This window comes from Canis lupus, chromosome 22 (assembly GCF_011100685.1).
Source record: "Canis lupus familiaris isolate Mischka breed German Shepherd chromosome 22, alternate assembly UU_Cfam_GSD_1.0, whole genome shotgun sequence".
In the NCBI taxonomy this organism is placed as follows: domain Eukaryota; kingdom Metazoa; phylum Chordata; class Mammalia; order Carnivora; family Canidae; genus Canis; species Canis lupus.
Window position 1 is genome coordinate 56,306,705 of NC_049243.1, and position 20,833 is coordinate 56,327,537.

The 20,833-nt window shown below is 40.7% G+C and overlaps 1 protein-coding gene across 2 annotated transcripts in view; it reads right to left on the bottom strand.

Moving 5' to 3' along the window:
• The window catches only part of FAM155A (family with sequence similarity 155 member A), a 626,592-nt gene that overhangs the window by 29,438 nt on the left and 576,321 nt on the right, over window positions 1-20,833 (bottom strand). For both annotated transcript variants that reach the window (XM_038570027.1, XM_038570028.1), the window contains exon 2: window positions 5,260-5,431. In XM_038570027.1, the coding sequence (XP_038425955.1) occupies window positions 5,260-5,431 (172 nt within the window). The remainder of the gene's footprint in view (window positions 1-5,259; window positions 5,432-20,833) is intronic.

Sequence of the window (20,833 nt, forward strand, 5' to 3'; positions counted from 1 at the left end):
TTTTGGAGATAATACTTCCAGTTATGAATGCTTCCATGTGAACTATGAGACATGAGACATTAAGAAAAATTCCTCTCTGATTTGAACAATATGCATATCAAAGTATTTCCTCCCATCTTCTTCTCCCCGGGGACGTTTCCCCCTCTCGCCAGCAGGGACCACGTCCTGCTGCAGTGGCGCAGCGGCGCCACCAGGGGGCGGCCGTCCTCCATCACTTCTAATCAGCCCTGTCACCGTCACCACCAACAGCAGCCCACTGTGTTCCCCCAGAGGCAGAAACATAACCCTATTCTTGTCACAGCCCTGAAAAATGAAATGCAGAATTTACACAGATTTCTCAAAATATGTTTTATCTCCGTTGTCAGTAACCCCCAGCAGACCAACTTTACTTTTTTCCTTCCAATAATTCATGAAAACTAGAGCAGCAAATCTTGTCTGCTCTATTTTATCTATCAATCAAATGGCAATTTTCATAATGTTTGTTACCATAGCACCCACAGTCTGTGATCCTCTGCTACTTCTGTTTTCTTAATGTTGGTTCACTGTTACAGGTAAGCAATCAGGGATTCCTCCCGGGGAATCTAGAACAAGGCGGGGGAGGGTGCAGGGGGAAATCCACATAATTACCACAGTGATGGGTTGACATCCTAGAATCTACCAACGACTCCACCCCTGCGCTTTGAAGATGAAAAAACGGAGTTTCTAAAATAGCAGCGCATTATGCGAACTGAGCTCAAGAACAGAACCCACCTTGGAAAGTTTTAGCTCAGTAATGCCTAACATCAAAGACAGGTTTCACCCTGACAGCACATCAGAATTTCTGCCCAATTAATTTTTCAAATACTCCTTCAGTAATGTGTCCATTTTATTCTTTAGCAGGAAAAACAAAAACAAAAACAGAACAAAAAAAAAAAAAACAAAAAACAAAAAAAAACAAACCCAAGAGTGATCTCAGGCAAAGTGTCTTTCCTTTATCTCCTAAAACAGAATCAAAATTAAACATATACGGAGGCACTCTTCCTGTCATCTACATTTGTGGTTAGAACATTTGGCCAAGACCTTCTGTAACATCCTTAGTTAAAGACACTGAGTAGCAGTAGACATGCGTTCTAGGATGTTTTGGGTTTTTTCATGACTGATGGGCTTACTAAGGATCATAGACACATGAAGTAGCAGGTGATCGAAACATAAAAATTTAAAACATTCAAATTTAGGAGGTGGGTAAGCAATGCAAATGTCATAATAACGATGCCCTAAACACTAACTCTACTAACTGTCACCAAAACGGAACCCAAGAGCTGAGATGCCCTTTTTGGGCAGATGACAGGAATCCTGAGTGTCTATAATAGTAATAATAACACCTATGAGAGGAAGAACTGGGTGTCCTAGAACCCCACCTCCCGAAAAGGCGGGATGCAGATGACTCTAAGGAAAAGCCATCATCACACCACTTGTTTATTTCCATGCAGAAGAACCTTGAACAAAATTGATGCTCCCTCGGACAGCATCTGGCAACAAGCCATATGTAGGAATGTGCTTTTTGAACACTTTTTCTGAGATTGAATCTAGAGAATATCTCTATTCTTCTGGAATATGTGAATTGGATATATTTCCAATAGTAGGGAAACCTCCATAATTAAGTATGTGGAATTTAAGGACACTCCATCTACTCATTCAATTCTTGATGATAAATGATTATATTTTTCACAATATAGAATGGAAAAAAAAACGTATTAAATTAAAACAAAAATGAGGAATTACTGAGGCAAGATTAAGACCAACCTATTAGTTAATTTCTTTTCATAAAACTGTGTTTAGTGATTGTCATCCTACCTATTTCAATAAGGAAGAAGTCCAACACCACTCATGAACACGAAAAGTTACTGTGGGCCAGCCTTCCAAGGTGGCCTTAGGTTAACTGAAGCCAAGTGGGAAACTAGCAAAAAAAATATTCCTATTTCTTTCCTATATTTAGTCCAATCCTGCCTGAGTACTGAAGACATTTCGTTCAAAATGAATAAGGCATCTGACATGAGTCACATTCACTCCATCTAAAAGGTGAGTTATTTGGATCTTCATGTCCGTCTGTAAGAGATGAGCTGCCAAAAATTGTGTGACAATGTTGGAGAATAAATACTATACCTACAAAAGTCTTACTCTTGGCTCCCTCGCTTTGACCAAGTGGTTCTTGGGAGCTGTTCTCTGGGCCAGCATCATCCCAGAAGGATGCTATTCTGGGGTCTTGTTTGGAACCGTCATTAGTGGAGAAAAGCCAGCAAGTGATTGGCATCAGTAGAAACATCTCTCTCATTCAGGTCCAGCAGCAAAATTCAAGGGACCTCTGAAGGGGGAATGGTGACTGCTAGTTATCAAGAGAGAGAATTCTTCAAGAAGACCTGGGTCACACCTTAGAAAAGAAGCTCAATCTGAGGATCAGTATTGTTTCTGTCAGAAAATTTTGTAGAACTTCAGGATAAGATGCCTTCAGTTTTATTCTGCACATTTTTAGAAGTTGAGCAATGTTTTCTTTTTTTTTTAAGATTTTATTTATTTATTCATGAGAGACAGAGAGAGAGAGAGAGAGAGAGGCGCAGAGACACAGGCAGAGGGAGAGGCAGGCTCCATGCAGGGAGCCTGATGTGGGACTTGATCCTGCGACTCCCAGGACTCCTGGGCCAAAGGCAGGTGCTAAACCGCTGAGCCACCCAGGGATCCTGAGAAGTTGAGTAATGAAAGGAACAGGAGCCGAAGTGAGAGTGGTGAATGAAGAGTTAGGTTCTGGGTATTCAGGGATGGGATTCTCTCGAAAATCTTCTAGGCTCCATGGCATTTTCTCTGGACCCTCCCAGTGACACACCTCCCTTTTTCCTGTTTTCTGTAATGATGTAGCCATGGCTATAAAAAAGCTGAATTTTCAAAACTCAAAGACCATTAAGACTATAAGGTAGGAGACAAATACCATTTGACTTCACTTAGATGTGGAATCGGCAAAACCAACCAACCAACCAAAGAACCAACCAAAACCAGAAACAGACCCATAAATACAGAGAATAAACTGATGGTGGCCAGAGGGAAAAGGTGTGAGGGATGAACAAAATGGGTAAAGGGGAGTGGGAGGTACAGACTTCCAATTATAAAATTAATAAGTCACAGGAACAAGGGGTAGAAAAATAGCCAGTGATATTGTAATAGTGTTTAGGGTGACAGATGGCAGCTACTCTTGTGGTGAGCAGAGCGTAACTTATAAACTTGTCAAATCACTGTACTGTACACCTGAAACTAATGTAATGCTAATCAACTATACCCCAGTTCAAAAACATATATGGTGGACTTTCTGCCCATGTTATGTGGAAAAGAGATTGCATCCTATCTTCAGCTCTCTGATGGCCTTGAAAGTGTACAAGGAAGAGGGGTGAATATTCAAACCTATATCAGATCCACACATGCAGATCAAAGACCAGGAACAGGAGAAGACAAAGACAACATCCATCCTTCATTTGAGGGTTTTGAGGTTGTTGTCTACTATGAGAATCTGGTGAAAACTACTGACCTTCTCTAGGAAAAAAAAAAGAAATCGATATGCATGTGAATGAACAGACAACCTTTACATAAAATCCCACAAGGTTCTCTGAAGTCCTAACATCACAGACAACCTGATTGCCCACAGAGTCAAGAGCTGAAGACTTTATCTTGATGACAACTTATGGAAAGTTTTATGTGAATGTCAAGTAAATTAATAGCCTGTGTCTGATTAATTTTGGCTCAAATTCAAAGGGAGATGATACTAATTTATTTCCTTCCTTCTCTCCTCCTTCCTCCCCTCTTTCCTTCCTTCTTCCTTCCCCTTTCATTCTCTCTCTCTCTCTCTCTCTCTCTCTCTCTCTCTCATTCTTGCACTGTCTTCCCACAAGAGAGGAGCTGGAGAAATGGTTTCTGCATTCAACCAGTGAATAACAAAAATGATTAGTAAATCCATTTACATTCTACAAATCACTCTCTTACATACAATGACTATTGCCTATTGCTGATGTATCTTGTGCTTCTCCCTTATCCAAAATCCTCATAGCAAACGTGCTTAAGGGGTTTCTGTTACTACTAATTTACTAATGAGGAGCTACCTGATGGCTGGGAAAGAATGTATTTAATAGCAATAAGACAAAAGCCCATGTCTCGTAGCCTTCACTGAGATGTTCTTCTCACAAGGCTGGGCAGCACAGGAAATAATCATCCAGTTCTTAAAGCATCCAGTTCTTAGGGGAGTAATTTGTTCAACTGTCTCTTGATATCCTATCACTTAGGACAGTATGGCTAACGCATAGTTATATGAATACGTGAGCTAGAACGAATTTGATAAACTCTCATGTTGAGCATCTCAACACGGTACCCTGTTTTGGGGGTGGTTCATAAAATCTAATACATGAAGGAGCCTTTCATATTTCTTGATGTTTATGGTAGCATTTTATCCTTAAACCTTGAAAATTAACCCTGCCGCAACTGAAGTCATCTAGTGACAAGGACACGCATAACACTTTTTGTACTGAGATAATGTAGAGCAACAACTCTGATTATCACATCATCATGGCAAAGTGTCTTATTCTCACTTGTCTACTCACCATTTATTTTTTTTAAAAAACAATTTGCTCTTATTCTTTACATCTTATTTTTGTCTAACTTATGTAATGCTTGTAAGTATCCAGAAATTGAAGGCTGATATTAGTGTTTGGCCCAGTCTGAGTCATTTGCTGAAAGAAGCAAACCTTGTTAAGGGGGACTATAAGATAAAATTGTATTGAACCTTTATTGTGCATCTCTAACGCACACATGAATACCTTAGGTAGACGGTTCTTTATGATCTTGATTATTTAAGATAAAGTAATGTAAAACTTCTCAGGAAAATAGTCTAATGTGAAGAAGATGCATAATTTTACTGGCCTTGTCACATCATCTGTTCTTATGTAATACAAAGATGCACGCAGCATTCTGTAAGTCAGATTTAAGCATATCTCATGATTGCTATAACATTTTCCCCTCAGAATTATTCCTTTGCAAAATTAATGCTTATGGGTCACAGGCACTCTAGACATAATGTGATCTTTCCTAACCAAGTTCTTTCAGGGCATCTCTGAGGAAAGCATGGAAACCTGCCAGGCACATCTTCAAGGTTACATCCATAGAAGGAAACAACAAAGCAAAGCAACGTCACCTAGGGAAGCAAACCACCAGGAGAGGCTGTGTGGCAGACCCTGCCCTGCACTGTACCTGTACAGATGAAACTTGAGAGTCCCCCGTAGATGACTTCATCATTGTCGGGCAATATAAACGGACACCTCGTCTGAACCTCCAAACAGTATTGCTTGCAAGGAATTGTCTTTCTGCAGTTAAACTGAGCGACTTCAAAGTACTGGGAACAGAGCCAGGCTTTGTAGACAATCTGAAAAAGAGAAGAATCAAAAATCGGGAGGGATGACAAGAGTTCTGTCTCTAACACAGGACATGCTGTACTGTGAGAAGCATGCTGTGGTGCCAAGTGGATCATAAGGAAACTCTCATTTCCAGAAAGCTCTTTTACACAATGCCAGCTGCAAGTGATAACAACGTAGCAACGAAAGTCTGCAATAGAGCAAAACGTTATGGAGTGAGTGAGCTTCTCAGAGAATGCAAAAGGTCACGTGGCTTTGGAGTTGATGGAGCTCGCTTGAGAAACAGTGGAGTTCATCAGAACCGGAAGCTTCAAAATCCAGTGATACAGAGCAAATAACCAGTGCGCGGTCTGTAGGCACTGACTGCAGGGTGCCCGGCGGCGACTCAGTCCTGAATAGGAAATCCCTCTAGCTGGGCTTCCAGGGGACACTAGATGGCGCTGAGTCCTCTGCCAACGGGGCCAACAGGCGGTGCAGACAAAGCCTGCCAGCCCCAGCTTCAGCCCCAGAGCCCTAGAACAAGTAGCAGTGGGCATTTACATTTATGACTCACATCAAGTGCATTAAAAACCTCATCGTCCCAAAGCCCGGAAACAACCAGCCTGGTGCAGACCTCACATACCTCGATGTGTTTCGGAGTGAAACCTCATCAAAACCACAATTTGGACCTTTGGGATAGCGTAAGATCCACATGAATATGGGTTAAGAATTTAGTTAATTTGATAAAATGTGAAATGCTTATGACTTCATTTATCTCTTTGTTTTTAATAGATATTTAGGAAAACAAATATGGAACCAATACCTTTTTCTACCATAAGGAATCGAGCTGCACCTAAATCCAAATAAAACAAGGACAAAAATACCCATGTACAGTATAGATCACTATGACTCAGGTCGTTCCCAGATTCCAGGCACCGATGGTGGCTGTTTGTCTATTTCCCGGGTTAATAGCATTCAGGGAAGATTTTGTGAACTCAGTTTTATCTAGAAACGTGACTGGTTTACAGTTAAACGTACACTACGAGGTCATCAACATTTGACAGTAAGAGCGAGAACAGCACTTAGTATTTATTAACTTCATACTCTGTTCTAAGCACGTTCTGTACTTTTTCCTCCAGGTAATTCTCTGCACACACTTGGAAGGTAACTATGAGTTGTGCTTTGCATACAAATAATAATTAGGAACGGGAGTAAATGAAAAATCCAGAATTCAAACCCACTCTCCATAGGATTCCAAATCCTGCATCTTCAGAATTATGCTATGTTTAATCTGGAAATGTTTTTTAAGAAGAACTTAGGGAGTTGATGAATCAATCTGACATCAGCACCAAATTGCATTTGCCTGGCCAATGTCTGTTTGGTGTTACAATTTTATTCATAACTTTGCATTAGTTTGATCAACATGAAACTTAATTCTTTGATCAAAGGTGCTTTGGTGGGGGTATAATGGGATGCATGTGAAATTCAGATATAGGCTAAGAGTAATTTATTTGCTGTCCTCAGTTATTTATTTATGTATTTATGTATCTAATTATTTATTTTAAGTAGGCTCCAAGCCCAATGTGGAGCCCAACGGAGGGGCCTGAACTCACGACCCTGAGATCAAGACCTTAACTGCAATCAGGAGTTGGATGTCCAACCAACAGAGCCACCCAAGCACCTCCACCTTGAAAGTAATTTATTTATAAGGGCTTATAACTCTTTAAAACTTGATAGGAAAATATACAAATAATTTGTACTCCCATAGGTCTTTTGAATAGGTCTTTTTAAAATTTTTTTTAATTTTTATTTTTTTATTCGTGATAGACATAGAGAGAGAGAGAGAAGGCAGAGACACAGAGGGAGAAGCAGGCTCCATGCCTGGGAGCCCGAAGCGGGACTCGATCCCGGGACTCCAGGATCGTGCCCTGGGCCAAAGGCAGGCGCCAAACCTCTGAGCCACCCAGGGATCCCCTGAAAAGGTCTTAAGATAATAGCATACATTAGGAAATAATACAATAGCTGAGGGAACCCCTAAGATTTCTTAAATTTCAATGTGGAAAGAAATGTAAGTGTGTGAATGTGGGCCACCAGGACAGAAGTGGCAGGTGGGGGCAGTGCCACCATGCTAGAAGTATGCATTTCAGAAGAAAGAAAAGTGAATGGTTCTTCAGCTGTACTTGGGGGCAGTTGCAGATTGTTTTTCAAAATACCATTGGTACTCGTGCAATCCAACATAATATATAATACGATAGAGGACATTTATGATATAATCTAAGAATGGGATTTCTGTCTTGCAATTCCTGGTTCTAATTTCCTTTTCTCGGTTCTAGGGGTAGGAGTATGTATACAGTTCCAACAGTAAAGTTCTGTTTTGAGGAATGCTCACATTCTGTGTACTTCTGGGTTGTGAAAAGTAGAGTTACGCCTTTGCTTTTGGGGAATACTGCTCTGTAATTCCAGAAAGTTGCATGTAATGCATGGGCCAGACTGTGCACTTCTTATTCTGCCTCCTACTTTGCTTTTGCACCAATTTTTCAAATTAAAGTGGTTTTTGAACAGCAAGTTGCATCTTGGTCCTGGTAACCCCATCATGGGCAGGACTCTGTCCCCTCTTGTAGACAATGGGGTATCACAGATTGGAGACCGTCCTGAAATATCCACATTCTCTTTGCAATCGGCATCATGCAACTGGAATGGATCCATTTTTATTCTGGTTCCTTAAGTGCTATTTCAGCTATATCTCCTTCTCAGATTTTTCACTTAAAGGCCTAGTAAGTAATGAAAGCAGTTTTTATAAATATCAGGTAGTAACTCTGGATGAAAGTGTTCAGGACTCTGGACCTTCCACGGCATAATAACAACCTCTCCAGCCAGGTTTCAACACATCACCAGTTCTTATGCACTAACTCCAAGACTTTTAAAATGCAATGGAAGATTCCTCATCTGCATCTTAAACATCTTCTAAAATTTTAGTGCTGGGGATTTGATATGTCAGAAAGCAATTAGGGAAAGCTTTTTTTTTTTTTCTTAAAAATTTTATTTATTTATTCATGAGAGACACACAGAGGCAGAGACATAGGCAGAGAGAGAAGCAGGTTCCCTGCAGGAGCCTGATGCAGGACTTGATCCCAGGACCCCGAGATCAGGACCTGAGCCAAAGGCAGATGTTCAACTACTGAGCCACCCAGGTGTCCTAATCAGGGAAAGATTTCTGAGCAGAAAAAGAAAGGTGAGTCCTTTACTGTTGACTTGGAGGGAATGACTGCCATGTACTGAAGCCAAGAGCTTTTTAAATGTGAACTCAGAGGCTAAAGACAAAAGGGAGAGGAGACAGGTACATGATGGTGTGGCATGAAGAGCTTTCTTGCAAGAAAAGATGTACCAGAATAAAACAGGCTATCCTGGGAGATCCTGAGAGCTTGTGCCAATGCACTGTGAGGAGGCTTCTCAGTAGGACAGTGTCAGAAGTGAATGGCTCTGAGATACTTTCTAACACCCTTTTAGACTGTTCTGAGGAAGGGAGTCTGAGAAAGTTGGATGGTTTTCAGTGGCACAAAGCTAAAGAAACCAGATGATTAATTTTTAAAAGTACTAACGGATTTTCAAACAAAAGCACACAATGACAATAAATACAGCTGTCTTTTTTTCATGAAAACTACCGTATGAAGAAGGTCAGGAGTCTTTTCTTATGATGGCTTCACTTTCTCCTCTCAAGAGAAGTATTAGGTAATTGCTTTGCTAGGTGTCACTCAATGGTACAAATGGTTATATGATGCTGAACAATAAATTGAGAAGGAAACAATGCAATGTGTAAGTCGATAAACTCATGGGTGAACTACGTTCACCCACACCCCTCCCCGAGGGCAGGGACTCTTGTGTCTGGACAGCAATGTTTGCCAGGTGACCCTGCTCACGAAGGACTTCTCAAAGGATCCCTCCACCTGCGTGCTCACCTCCACTCTGCAAATGACCACTGAATGTTTGCTTGACAGCTGCCCATCATACAGCTAATAGGGAATATTCTCAAGTTATAGTCTACAAAAGCAACAGACTAAGGGATAAAAATGGCCTAAAGAAGAATGTCATTTTTACCGAATACCAGGATCACGATATTCTCTCTTTTCCCCAAACCATCTTCTCACTTGCTATTTGTTTCCCGGGAAAACTTCAAGATGTATTTGGGAAATATTTTACAAATAAAATAACAAGTACAGAGAATTTATAGTAGCAAACAAATGGAGTTCAGGTCTCCACAGCCGGACCAGCACTGTTTTCACTGGGTACTCTGGCAGCTGGAGCTCCCCTGGAGGATGCGGGAAGTGGTCGCCACCTGAACAGGTGTGCATCTCTGGAGTCACTGAGGCAGGGTGTTCCAGATGGAGAGGTCCTGGCAGTGGTCCTGCTGAGCCCTTCATTTTAAAGTGGACATCAGGGCCTCGAATGATCACAGTTGATGGCAACCTGGCTTCCAGGCTGTTGTTTTAATAATGTGCCATGTTATTTGGAGGCATCATTCACTCCTAACATCCTTCCCGCCACCCCTCCCGCCCCCAAGTCATCTCATTTCAGGACTGCACTTTGGAAGCTTTCCCTTGTAATTGCACACAGTGGGCTGTCATGAGCCACCCCACCTGCCCTTCAGGCTGACTTCTGGGTCTTCTCTGCATGCCTATCCCTGGGACACACAGGCCTATTTGAAGCTGTGAATAAGGATAGCAAAGAGAGAGGAGAGGAGGGGCAATCCACGGGAGCCTGGTCTACAGAACTCATCTCGTAACTCACAATGAAGAATGATGTATCTCAAAGATAATTTTCATTATTCAGCTGTGTTTGGGGTGTAATGCATAACCATGCATGGTTGAGCTGAGAATCCCAAGAGGTACAATGGGCGGTCAGGGGATGTTAAGCTATAGGACTCCAGAAGAGAATGCTTTATGTGGGTAGAAGGGTGACCCTAAAACAGTCACCATTTTGTTCCTTAGAAGTTATACATGGTGTCCTAAATAATCATGGTCAACAGGATTGCGGTTATAAATGACCATTAGCATCTACCATGTCTGGTTCTTATTACTTCTTTTGGCTCTGGACATTCCATTTGGATATGACTAATCTTGTGGGGAGCCTTTCAAAAACATAAGAGTAATATGATTCTAATAGAAACTGGGATTCTCATTTCTTTTAAATATGCTTGCCTTCCTCCCCCAAATCTGTATCAATGATTCAGAGTTAGATAGAGAATTATATTGCAACTATACATTGGCCTGCTGAAAAAAAATATCACGTTGGTTACAATATTTTATCATTTAAGAAAAATGTCATGTATCGAAAATGGCTGTCATCTTCTACTAGGAGGTTGCTTCCCTATTTCTCCAAGTATTAGCAAGGACGGATTCTTTCTACATTTATAACATGTGTTGATACATTTTATTAGATGCTTCCCTGTTAGCTCTAATGCACTAGTGGCCAAGTTTTGAGTGTGTGAGGGTGAAATAACTGGTTATATAAGCAATAGTCTGCTATAGCAAGTGCCTCGGGGTAGTGCACTTTGATGCATGCCGCATGCTGTTGCAACTGTAAATGCAGGTAGAAGCCAAAATGAATGCTCACGTTCCTGTGTCTGAATGTCGGCTTTCTTTTTTATTTGTGTCTGTGTCTCGTGAAAGCACACTGCACCCAGAAATCAGAAATGCTGATGTATTCTAAGAGGTAAACAAGAAAACAAACCTCTGCCTAATGATGAGCTAAGGCTTCTGCAGGATACATTAAGAGATGGACAGTGTGCTGAGCGCCAGGCTCCTTGATCCTCCAATGTCAGCTCACCTTGTCTTCGGGGCTATGTCTTGGCTCTGTTTCCTAAATAAGATGCAGATGTCTTCGTTTCTGTCTGTGACCCACTTCGGGATCTTGTTATTCACTTGGTCTATTCCCCTGAACTTCAGAACTCCCCTAGCTTCCTGGCGCTGCCCTACATTTTGAAGTCCACCCGAAGCATGCTCACTACCATGCTAGCACCTGGGCTCACTCCACACAGGAAGAGAGGCCGGTCAGTAAAGGGGGTGAGGCCAGCTGGGCCAGTCTGCCAACTGGGGTGCTATTGCGAAGGTCTGTGGATATACATGAGATGATGCAGATGACAAAAAAAAAAAAAAGCCCACTTTATGGAACTTTCATAAATAGAGAACGCTCCATCCTAAACAAGCAGAGAATTTGTCCCCGTCTTCAGAGCTATCCAAGGGATACAAAGCCAACCTGGTTTCTCCTTCCCCTTTCTCCCTCATTTACACCTGCCTGGCTTTGCCCCCAGTTTGCTTGCCTCAACTTCTTTTCCTTGACTTGGCATCAGCCCCAACCACTCCACAGAGGCTGTTCTTTTTAAGCAACTTGGCCTCTCTGATGATAAACCCAACTGCTAAAATCGATTGTTTTCTTATGTGACCTCTTGGCAGTATTGAACGCTACTGATTGAGCTCCTTCTTGCCACATCCGTGGGACTCCAGCTATCCACTCCCTGTTGCATCCCCCATCTGTGCCAGTGTCTCTGCTGTCACTGCTGTCCCTGGCCATTCCCCCAAAATGTTGGTGTTACTCAGGCTTCTGTTCTAAACTTTCAGGGCAATCATCCAGTCCCATGGTGATTCAGTGGTCATCTGTAAAACAGTGAAGCTAAAATCTTGGTTTGCAAAGTACCTTTCTCTCTCTCTCTCAAGCATCTGGTTGCTCTTGAAATGGTCCCTGACATGTTTCTGTGTCAGTCCTCAATCTTCTTAATCGTTGTGGGTCCCACAGTGGAATTTGGCGTCTTCCCTTCAGGGAGAGTCAAGAGTGAGAAAGCTGGGAGTCACACCTGACGCCTCCTTTTGCTCCCTCTCACAGCTGTTTGACCTCCAAGTCCACCTCCTAAACATCTCTGAGATCTACTCACACCTTCTGATTCCTATCACCATCATCACTCCCCCACCACCCCAGCTGTCACCATCACTAGACTGCCACATGGACACATCCACAGACCTCACTGGGTGACTTCAGGCATGGACTCCTCCTCCATGCTGCTCTCCACGCTGAGCTTGAGTAATCTTTCCACAATTGATGCGATTATTTCATTGTGCCACTTGAAATCACTCCAGGCCTCTGTACAGTACTCAGGAAGAAGGTGGAACTCCTTAATGGGCCCAGAGCATCGTGACTTTTGCTTGCCTGGCACTGGTGCTCATTTCTCTCTGTGCCCTTCATCACTCTACTCTCTAGCCATGGAGAGAGACCTGTGGGTTCACTAAACCTGCCATGCCCTCATGGTCCTGCAGCCATGCTCTTCAACCCGTTCGACTTGCAGATCCCTTAGCCCAGCTGGTTCTTACCACCCTGTGTGGCCCCATCTGTAAGCCTAACGCACCTCTCAGGAACTGAAATGGACTGTCTCTATAGGTTTGCCCTGAACCCGAAGTTCCTTTATGTCTGCCTTCCCTGCTAGGGACACTTGTGCATTTTCGTGTCTCAGAGCCCTGGGTTGTCCCTTCCTCAGATTCTCATTGGAAAGTTATCCCATGGCCCTCAGGTCTTCACAGCTCTGTCTTGTGATGTGGTTAGTATGAGCCAGTCCCACTGGCTCTGGACCCCTGTACAGAATAGAGGCTCAAACCAGAACCTTGATGAGCTTCCAAGACAGTGAATCCTATGGATCCCTTTGAACTGATTAACTAACTCTTCTATTGGAGGCCAAGGAAATCCTTTGAAAATAAGATTTGGAAAGACTACTTCATGAATTGAACCTCACTCTCCAAACAGCTGGCCGTGTTTAGGTCCTGAGACACAATGGGGGTTGGGATACAAGCAGCCAAGGCTCCCACACAAAGGGGTGGCCGGGTGTGGTGGAATGAGCAGGGTTCAGGAAGGCTTGCAGAGCCTCAGAGGGCAGAGTTTATTCTTTACTTGTTTTTAAAAATGGACCTGCCGCTTTGGCAGAGAGTTTGGCTAAAAAGCTCTGGCAGACAGATTACGCTAATTCATGCGTTTCCTGAACTGCTCTATTGTACGCTCAGAAATGAATATAAAGATGCTAGTAGTAGATGAATTAAGCTTACAGTGAACAGCCATCTCAGTGTCAGGAAAGATCTCTTTTAAGGATCCACGTTCAGATTTTCATGTTAGTGACAAAGACGCCAGGAGCTCTGCTATGGGAGTTGGAAAGAAAAGCATTTCTTTCATGGAGACTACTTCCCAGTCTCAGCCATGGGTGGGCATGGCTGTAAGAATAGGAATAAATGAAATTCCTTTTATAGACCATCAACCAGTTAATACCTGGGAATGCGGCAGTATTTCATGTCTCATCATGCTCTAAACACACCATGTATTTAAACTTGGTCTCTACGAACTGCAGCAAAAGTACCAAGGAACTTATTAGAAATTTACAGCTTTAAAAAAGCAGTGAGCAAACACTTCAATATAAATTCAGTTTTGTGTTGCATGCCTTAGGCCAGTTTAGAATGTTGAAAAAGGTTTAAAAGGTGGGAAATCAGCCTTTTGAAGAAAGAGAAGTGAGTCTATAGATAGAAAATCTAAAACCAGTCCTAGGCATATAAAAGGATAATGTATTTACCAAATAAAGAAGGAAAGTGAATGTGGCAATGTGTCAAATTTCCCCTATTCTGTAGGACTCGGGTAGGACTACAAGAGCACTTGATTATTACTTAAATTAATGAGTGTCATAATCCGGAATCTAGAACATATTTAGAAAATACTAATGTATTCAGTAGAACTATAAGTCATCAGTAAATTCACCAAAAAAAATTCAGATGTATTCATTTCTTCATAAGACTAAATAGAATGGAACTTACTCTTAATTGTCTCATTTAAACACACACATAGAAAAGGTCTGAAGAAAGTTAATGCATGACTTTGTCATAGTACCCAAAGTAAGATATGGAAAATCTGAAAGAATAAAGTTAGTTATCTATTTTCTAGTTGTTTCTGATACCATTTCTAACATTCTATTCTAATAATTTTACATAGTTGTATACATTACAGAACCATAATATAAAATGCTGTGGGTATATATCCAAATTTCCTATCTCCTTGCTGTATTGTCCGGATGTTTCTGAACCAACAATGCACAATGGCAGCCCTGCTTTACCAGTAGCAGATTCACAAGAGATATCAATTAAAACAATAATCTACCTTTGCTCAAAGAAGGTGCCCTGTCCCTTCGTTGAGTGAGATCTTTCCAGTCTTTATGTTTTCCACGGATGTGAGCACTTCTGATTTTGACATCAGAGTTGATGCAGAACAACTAGTGCCAACATCATGTTATCAGTATGGTTTTCTGCTTTATCCGAGAACGTTTGCTAGCAGTGAGGAGCAGGCATGGGGAAAGACGACCACTGCCCTTGTAGACTATGAGCAAACCAGTGCCTTGGGAGAGCAGTAGCCCTTGAAACATGCTATTTATTTAAACCTGATCTGTACTGATTGCCAGCAAAAAGTGCCCATGATCCTATTAGAATTTACAGCTTTAAAAAGTCACAGAGTGAGCACAAAACTACACAAAATTCCAATTAGGATACAGACTTACAGCCTGTTATCATGAAACAGAAGAAGCTAACTGGAACTTCAAAGGTATCGTTCAATCTATCTGTTAATCCAAAATTATTTCTTGAGAGCTGGCTATGGACCTGACACGAGATAAGTACTCTTGAGAGCAGGGGTGGAGGGCAGGTTAAAAATTTCATTAGAGGACATTTTTCCTGGCATCAAAAATAATGTCATCAAATGAAAGGAGACGAGGCAAGACATGCTAGGTGGCGTGTTCTGATCAGGGCTCTTGCATTTGGAGAAAGCAGAAGTCACTGATGACGGAAAGAGGGGAGGGTTCTGGACCAGAGGAGGGATAAGTCCTTGAAAGGGAGTGACATGGCTCATCAGAGAGAGGAAGAGAGTAGAGGCCGGCATGCCTGTGAAAGAAGCAGAGCAGAGGGCAGGAGGAAGATAGTGGTGAAAGCCAATAACTATTTACTACGATCGGTTTTCCTGCTGTGTCTTCAATGCATTAGCTATGTGAGAAGAGTGCGATTATTCCAACTTTACAAGTATGAAAAACTAGGCTCAGGAATCACAGCAACTTGGCCAGAGCCGCATAGCAGAATTGAGCAGAGTCGGGCTGAGAATTGGGGTCACTTTCCCCTGCTCCCATTCATCATCTGAATCTGTTTTATTGCACACCACCCACATCAGGTATAAACAAACACCAACCCCCAGGAGTTTCTGTGAGTTGTTCCTGGGCTGGGAGAAACCCCTCTTCTGGGGGTAAGTTTTGGAGATTCAAACTTTCTCTACACTTCACAATCCACTGCCTATTTCAATAAGACATTTTACCAACTGCTCTGCAGTTTATCCAAGAGTGAAATATTTTAAGGGCTGCAAAGGATCATGTTTGTGGTCTTATTGACACATGCTTGAAAATCTACCATTGATGACACAAGTAATACTATTGTTAATGAGGAAGGAACCAGAACTATGTCTGGAAAAAAAAAAATGCCTCTTGCTAGAACTAACGGCTACCACCAGTCAGGAAGCTTATTTTTCTGGTCCTGGTCCTAAATCCACCCCTTTACCCTACACTGGTCATTTCTCCCATAAACATTTATTCAGCTATTATTATACAGAAGTGACATTAAATTGTATACATTTTAAACAATACTTGCTAAAGTTGGTATTATTCACTTGTTCAAAAAATTTTAGCATATTCTGTTACATAAATATTGATTTATAAAATATACACAAGAACCGTTGTATAATACACACACTATAAAACAGACACAAAACATAAGCTATTGCAAAGAATAGGATAGATGATAACTCTGAATAGAATTCTACTATTTTCCGGTCACATTCCAATGGATCATCTTGTGAATGCCCTGAGTGTGTATAGCCCACTTATAAGAAACCTGAAATAGTTAAAAAAGCAATGATAAACTTTTTAAGTACTGGAAAAAGTCATGTCAATTGTGAAATCGTGTTGGCCAGACATTTAAACTGAGCATTTGCTTGAATTGCACTAGCATATTTTAATGGATTTTATCTAACTGACTACACAAAAAATAAAATCATAATGAGGGCAAGAACCTGCTCTGTCCTTACTCATCAATTGAATAATCCACTAGTGGGGGGCTTGGTCTGGGGCAGGACTGGGTTATTTCCTGAATGATAAATGAATTCGTGCATACATAAGTGAGAGGTGAGTCCAAGTGGCATAGGCCAATGAGGTGGTCCTGCTCTATTTAGTAGAATTTATTTTCTTGACCAACACTTAGTTATCACTATTACTAACCCAGAAACTCGATGACATCCGATACTCCTGATGCACTTTTTTGAGGCTAAGCCATAGAAACTGGGCAAATAAATACAATTTTGGATAAGCCATCAGGGTGCTAAATTTAATGAGCACTAATAGTGGTAAAAGCTACTATTTCTTTGTTATGATTGGTATTACCTAGCTGACTTAGTTGCTAAGCCTTAAATCTGTGACTGCTAATACTACATTTATTGGCATCTTGTGAAAATTAAATACTTTGTTGAGTCCAAAGAATATTGTTAATAACTCCTCCTTTTGATTCTTAAACGTTTTCAACAATTTTAGAGGGATAACAGAAGATGGAAATATTTTCCTTCCTGAATTTGTTTGTTTCTCTAATTCCTCATTAAACACTGAGATTAAGCAAGATGTAGTCCCTTAACATTTTAGGTCATGTAGTTGTTGAAGAAGTCCAAAAATACATGTCTTCGAATGGTGAAGTTGAGATCGCTCAAGTAACAGAAATATTCACTCAAGCACAATGGCTTCATAATTCAAAATAAGGCAAACAGTCAAGATAAAAGATAGGGCTTTTTAATTCCTCCCTAAAACATTTCCTAAGACAATTTTTAATTGAGTGTTCTTTTGTCCCATACTTTCCATGATCTGATCCTGTAGGTTAGTGAAATATAAGGCATTTACTCTTCTCCGTGTTGTGTATGTCACGGAGAAAAATCAGCCACACTATTCATAGAGTTGAGAATACGAATATAGGTTAATGGACCCTTTCTACTCACCCTGAAAATGTTGTGCTTCAGAACATAGGAATCTGGGACAAGAAGACATCTTGTTCTCACTTCCACAGATACAGACACAGTACAGTAGTTTTGAGGCAGGTGGACCACTCTTAGTACATATGTCTTATCTTATCCAGGGATTAGCATCATATTGGAAACATGTTTTTAATACAGAATAATGCCTTGTTTAAGGCAATACAATATTCACTATTACTGAAAACTATAATTAATGAAATTCATTGGAATAATAAAATTGCTAGTAACCATGGGGGGTGCAGCCTCAGAGCAGAGGGTTGATTATTACATATTGTTCCGAATGAAGAGGGCAGCACCATTCAGAGTAAAGCCTGGCAGGAAGTCTATAACTGTACCGGAATATGTCTAAATTAAATTAAGAAAGTACTTTTTCAAAAAAAAAAAAAAAAAAAAAAGAAAGTACTTTTTCAAACCTTTATGTAGACTTCTATCAGAAGATCTGGATATTTAAATTGAATAATTTTCTGTATTGAGAATGAATGTCCATATGCATCAATAAAACATAAATCATTGCACATATAAATGACATTTCCATATTTGAATATTAGTTGTATATTAGTAGTCCAAAGCGAGGCTGGTTGATAAAAAGCTCACGAAGTTTGTGTCCTGACAATGCCTTAAAACTTAAAACTAGCAGTTAGCATCCTTATAGTGTTTTGCTGTGCTGATGACGATAGCCCCTAAAACAATGATTAATCATCTAATAAATTGGTTTTAAATAATAAGTCTTAAAGATCATTTTAAATCAAGAGTAATGATAAAGCTTTGTAGCTTAGTGCTGATAGTGATTTTTAATGTGATTTTAATTAATTAATTAATTTTTAAAAATATTTTATTTATTTGAGAGAGAGAGAAGATGAAGAAGAAGAAGAAGAAGAATAAGAAGAAGAAGAAGAAGTAGTAGTAGTAGTAGTAGTAGTAGTAGTAGTAGTAGTAGTAGTACAGGGAGGGGCAGGGGCAAAGGGAGAAGCAGACACCCTGCTTAGCAGGGAGCCCAATGTGGGGCTCAGTCCCAGGACCCTGGGATCATGACCTGAGCCAAAGGTGGACGCTTAAGTGACTAAGCCACCCAGGCGCCCCTAAAATGTGATTTTTAATACACAAACCCCACTTGTTTGGTTTTTAGTTATTCAAAGTTTATCACTATGTAAGTGAGAGAATCTGTTAACTGATGAATCCACATTCTTTGTGTTCTCAGTAGGGGAAAAAAAGCAACAAGAGCAAATGGAGATAAAATATAACAACATGGCAAGATCATAATGGGGAGTTTCAGGTGACAAATAAAACTCAAATGCCGCCAACAATGGAGATGGGGGTGGGGAGAGGGCAGTCACGTGTGTAAATGGAATACTTGGAGCCCAACATTGGGCTTGAACTCAGTGACCCTGAGATCGAGATGGGAGCTGAGATCAAGAATCAGACACTTAACTGACTGAGCCACCCAGGAGCCCCTAGAATACATTTTAAAATACCTATTCTGAAACCCCAACAACAAAGTTAACTTCTCATTCAGCTTCATTACACAGAGATACTAAAAAATCAAATCAAATCAAAGGGACATCCTCTTCTTATACTTTCACTACATGCACACACACACACACACACACACACACACATTCACACACATTTTCTTTACATATGGCCAAATATCACTACCACATCAAGGGGAAAAAAACACCACCTGCCTGCTCCCCTTTCACTGCAACTAGAGCTGAGCTATTCCTTACACATTAAAACAAAAGCCAACCAAACAAGAAAACCCAAAACTTTACTTTCCACATCCATGAACACTCCTTACATTTCCCTGAGTAGAACCAGGATTCTAATAGTCTTTACGCAATTTAGTACCCTTTGTAAAAGTTTCTCACTTGAAGGTCAGTGAGCTGGGAGGAAAGTGATTTATTGCAGTGAGTGCCTGGGATTTAAACCCATGCTACATGCCACTGCTGATGTCACCCAGCACCCAGAGGAGAGACCGGAGGGAAGACTCTGGGTAAGTTGTATATTATCAGATGAAGAAATCAGAAAACTCTGGCAAAAATCTAGTTTGGTTTCAGTCATGGGGATAAAAGGTCTGACACAGAGGATGTAGTCAACTATTGGTGACACATGGTAAATGTACTTATGAGCACAACATAAGGTTTAGATTTGTCCAATCACTAAGTTGTACATCTGAAACTCAGATAACATTGTGTGTCCACTGTAGTTCAACTAAAAAATAAATAAATAATAAAGAGTTCATAATGTGGGAGACATTGTGCCAGGCAGCTAAAATATATATTTTCTCATATATATATATATATATATATATATATATATATATATACATAGAGAGAGAGAGAGAGAGAGAGAGTTTGATTTTATTGGTTAAAATTTGTGGTCCTCCCCATTATTTAAAACTGGATTCAGCTAGAAAATGTCTTTTCCATTGTCTATTACATGAGCAAAATAATGTTAATTACATACTTATTGGAATGCATAAAACATTTAGATGGAAATTGCTTCTTTCACAGTGAGAATTAGCCAGTAGCCTGTTTCTTTCACATAGTACTCATGTAAGAAGCCGCTCAGCAAGGTTTCTCACTCACTGTGTGGAGTAAAGTGAGCGAGTAACAAAATACGAGATCCTGAGGCTTGCATTTTGTAGATCTACCATCTAAAAAATGTTAACATCCATTTCATGACTTTTCTTAATCACTATCAATCTGAAACAACAGAATGAAGTTGACAGGTTGAGGAAATCAAAGATGATAGGCAAGAACACATAGCATCTATTAAGTGCCAGAAAATGTTGGGAGAAGTATTATATGTAGTAGTTCATTTGATCCTCACAGCAAACCTCTGCAGTAAATAACATCTACCTCTTTTCTTGTGGGTATGAAAAATGAGGCCTCAAAAGCTCACATTCCTGCTCGAAGCAACCAAGCTAAGCCAGAAATTAGAATCCAGACTATTTTCAGACCCCAAGGACCCAGGCACTTGGCTGGCTATGTGGCCTCTGCCGTTTGGCTACATGGCATCTGTGAAGACTAGATATTTTCTGTTCACTAAGTAGGTGGTTCATTTGTCACTATATTTATATGGTATGTAGACATTTCTGTGTTCTATTATTTCAGGAGATTTCTCTTTGGCAAAATAAAAAGTATAGACTGAACACCTCAACACATCATCAGAGCTGCATGGGAAATTCCTTGAGGCCTGACACTGTGCATCTGCAATCATTCTCTTCCTGTTTAAGTCAAAGTCCTAATCCTTTTCTACATATCTCCCATCTTGCAATACAGATATTGTGTACTTACATAGACCTTCACTTG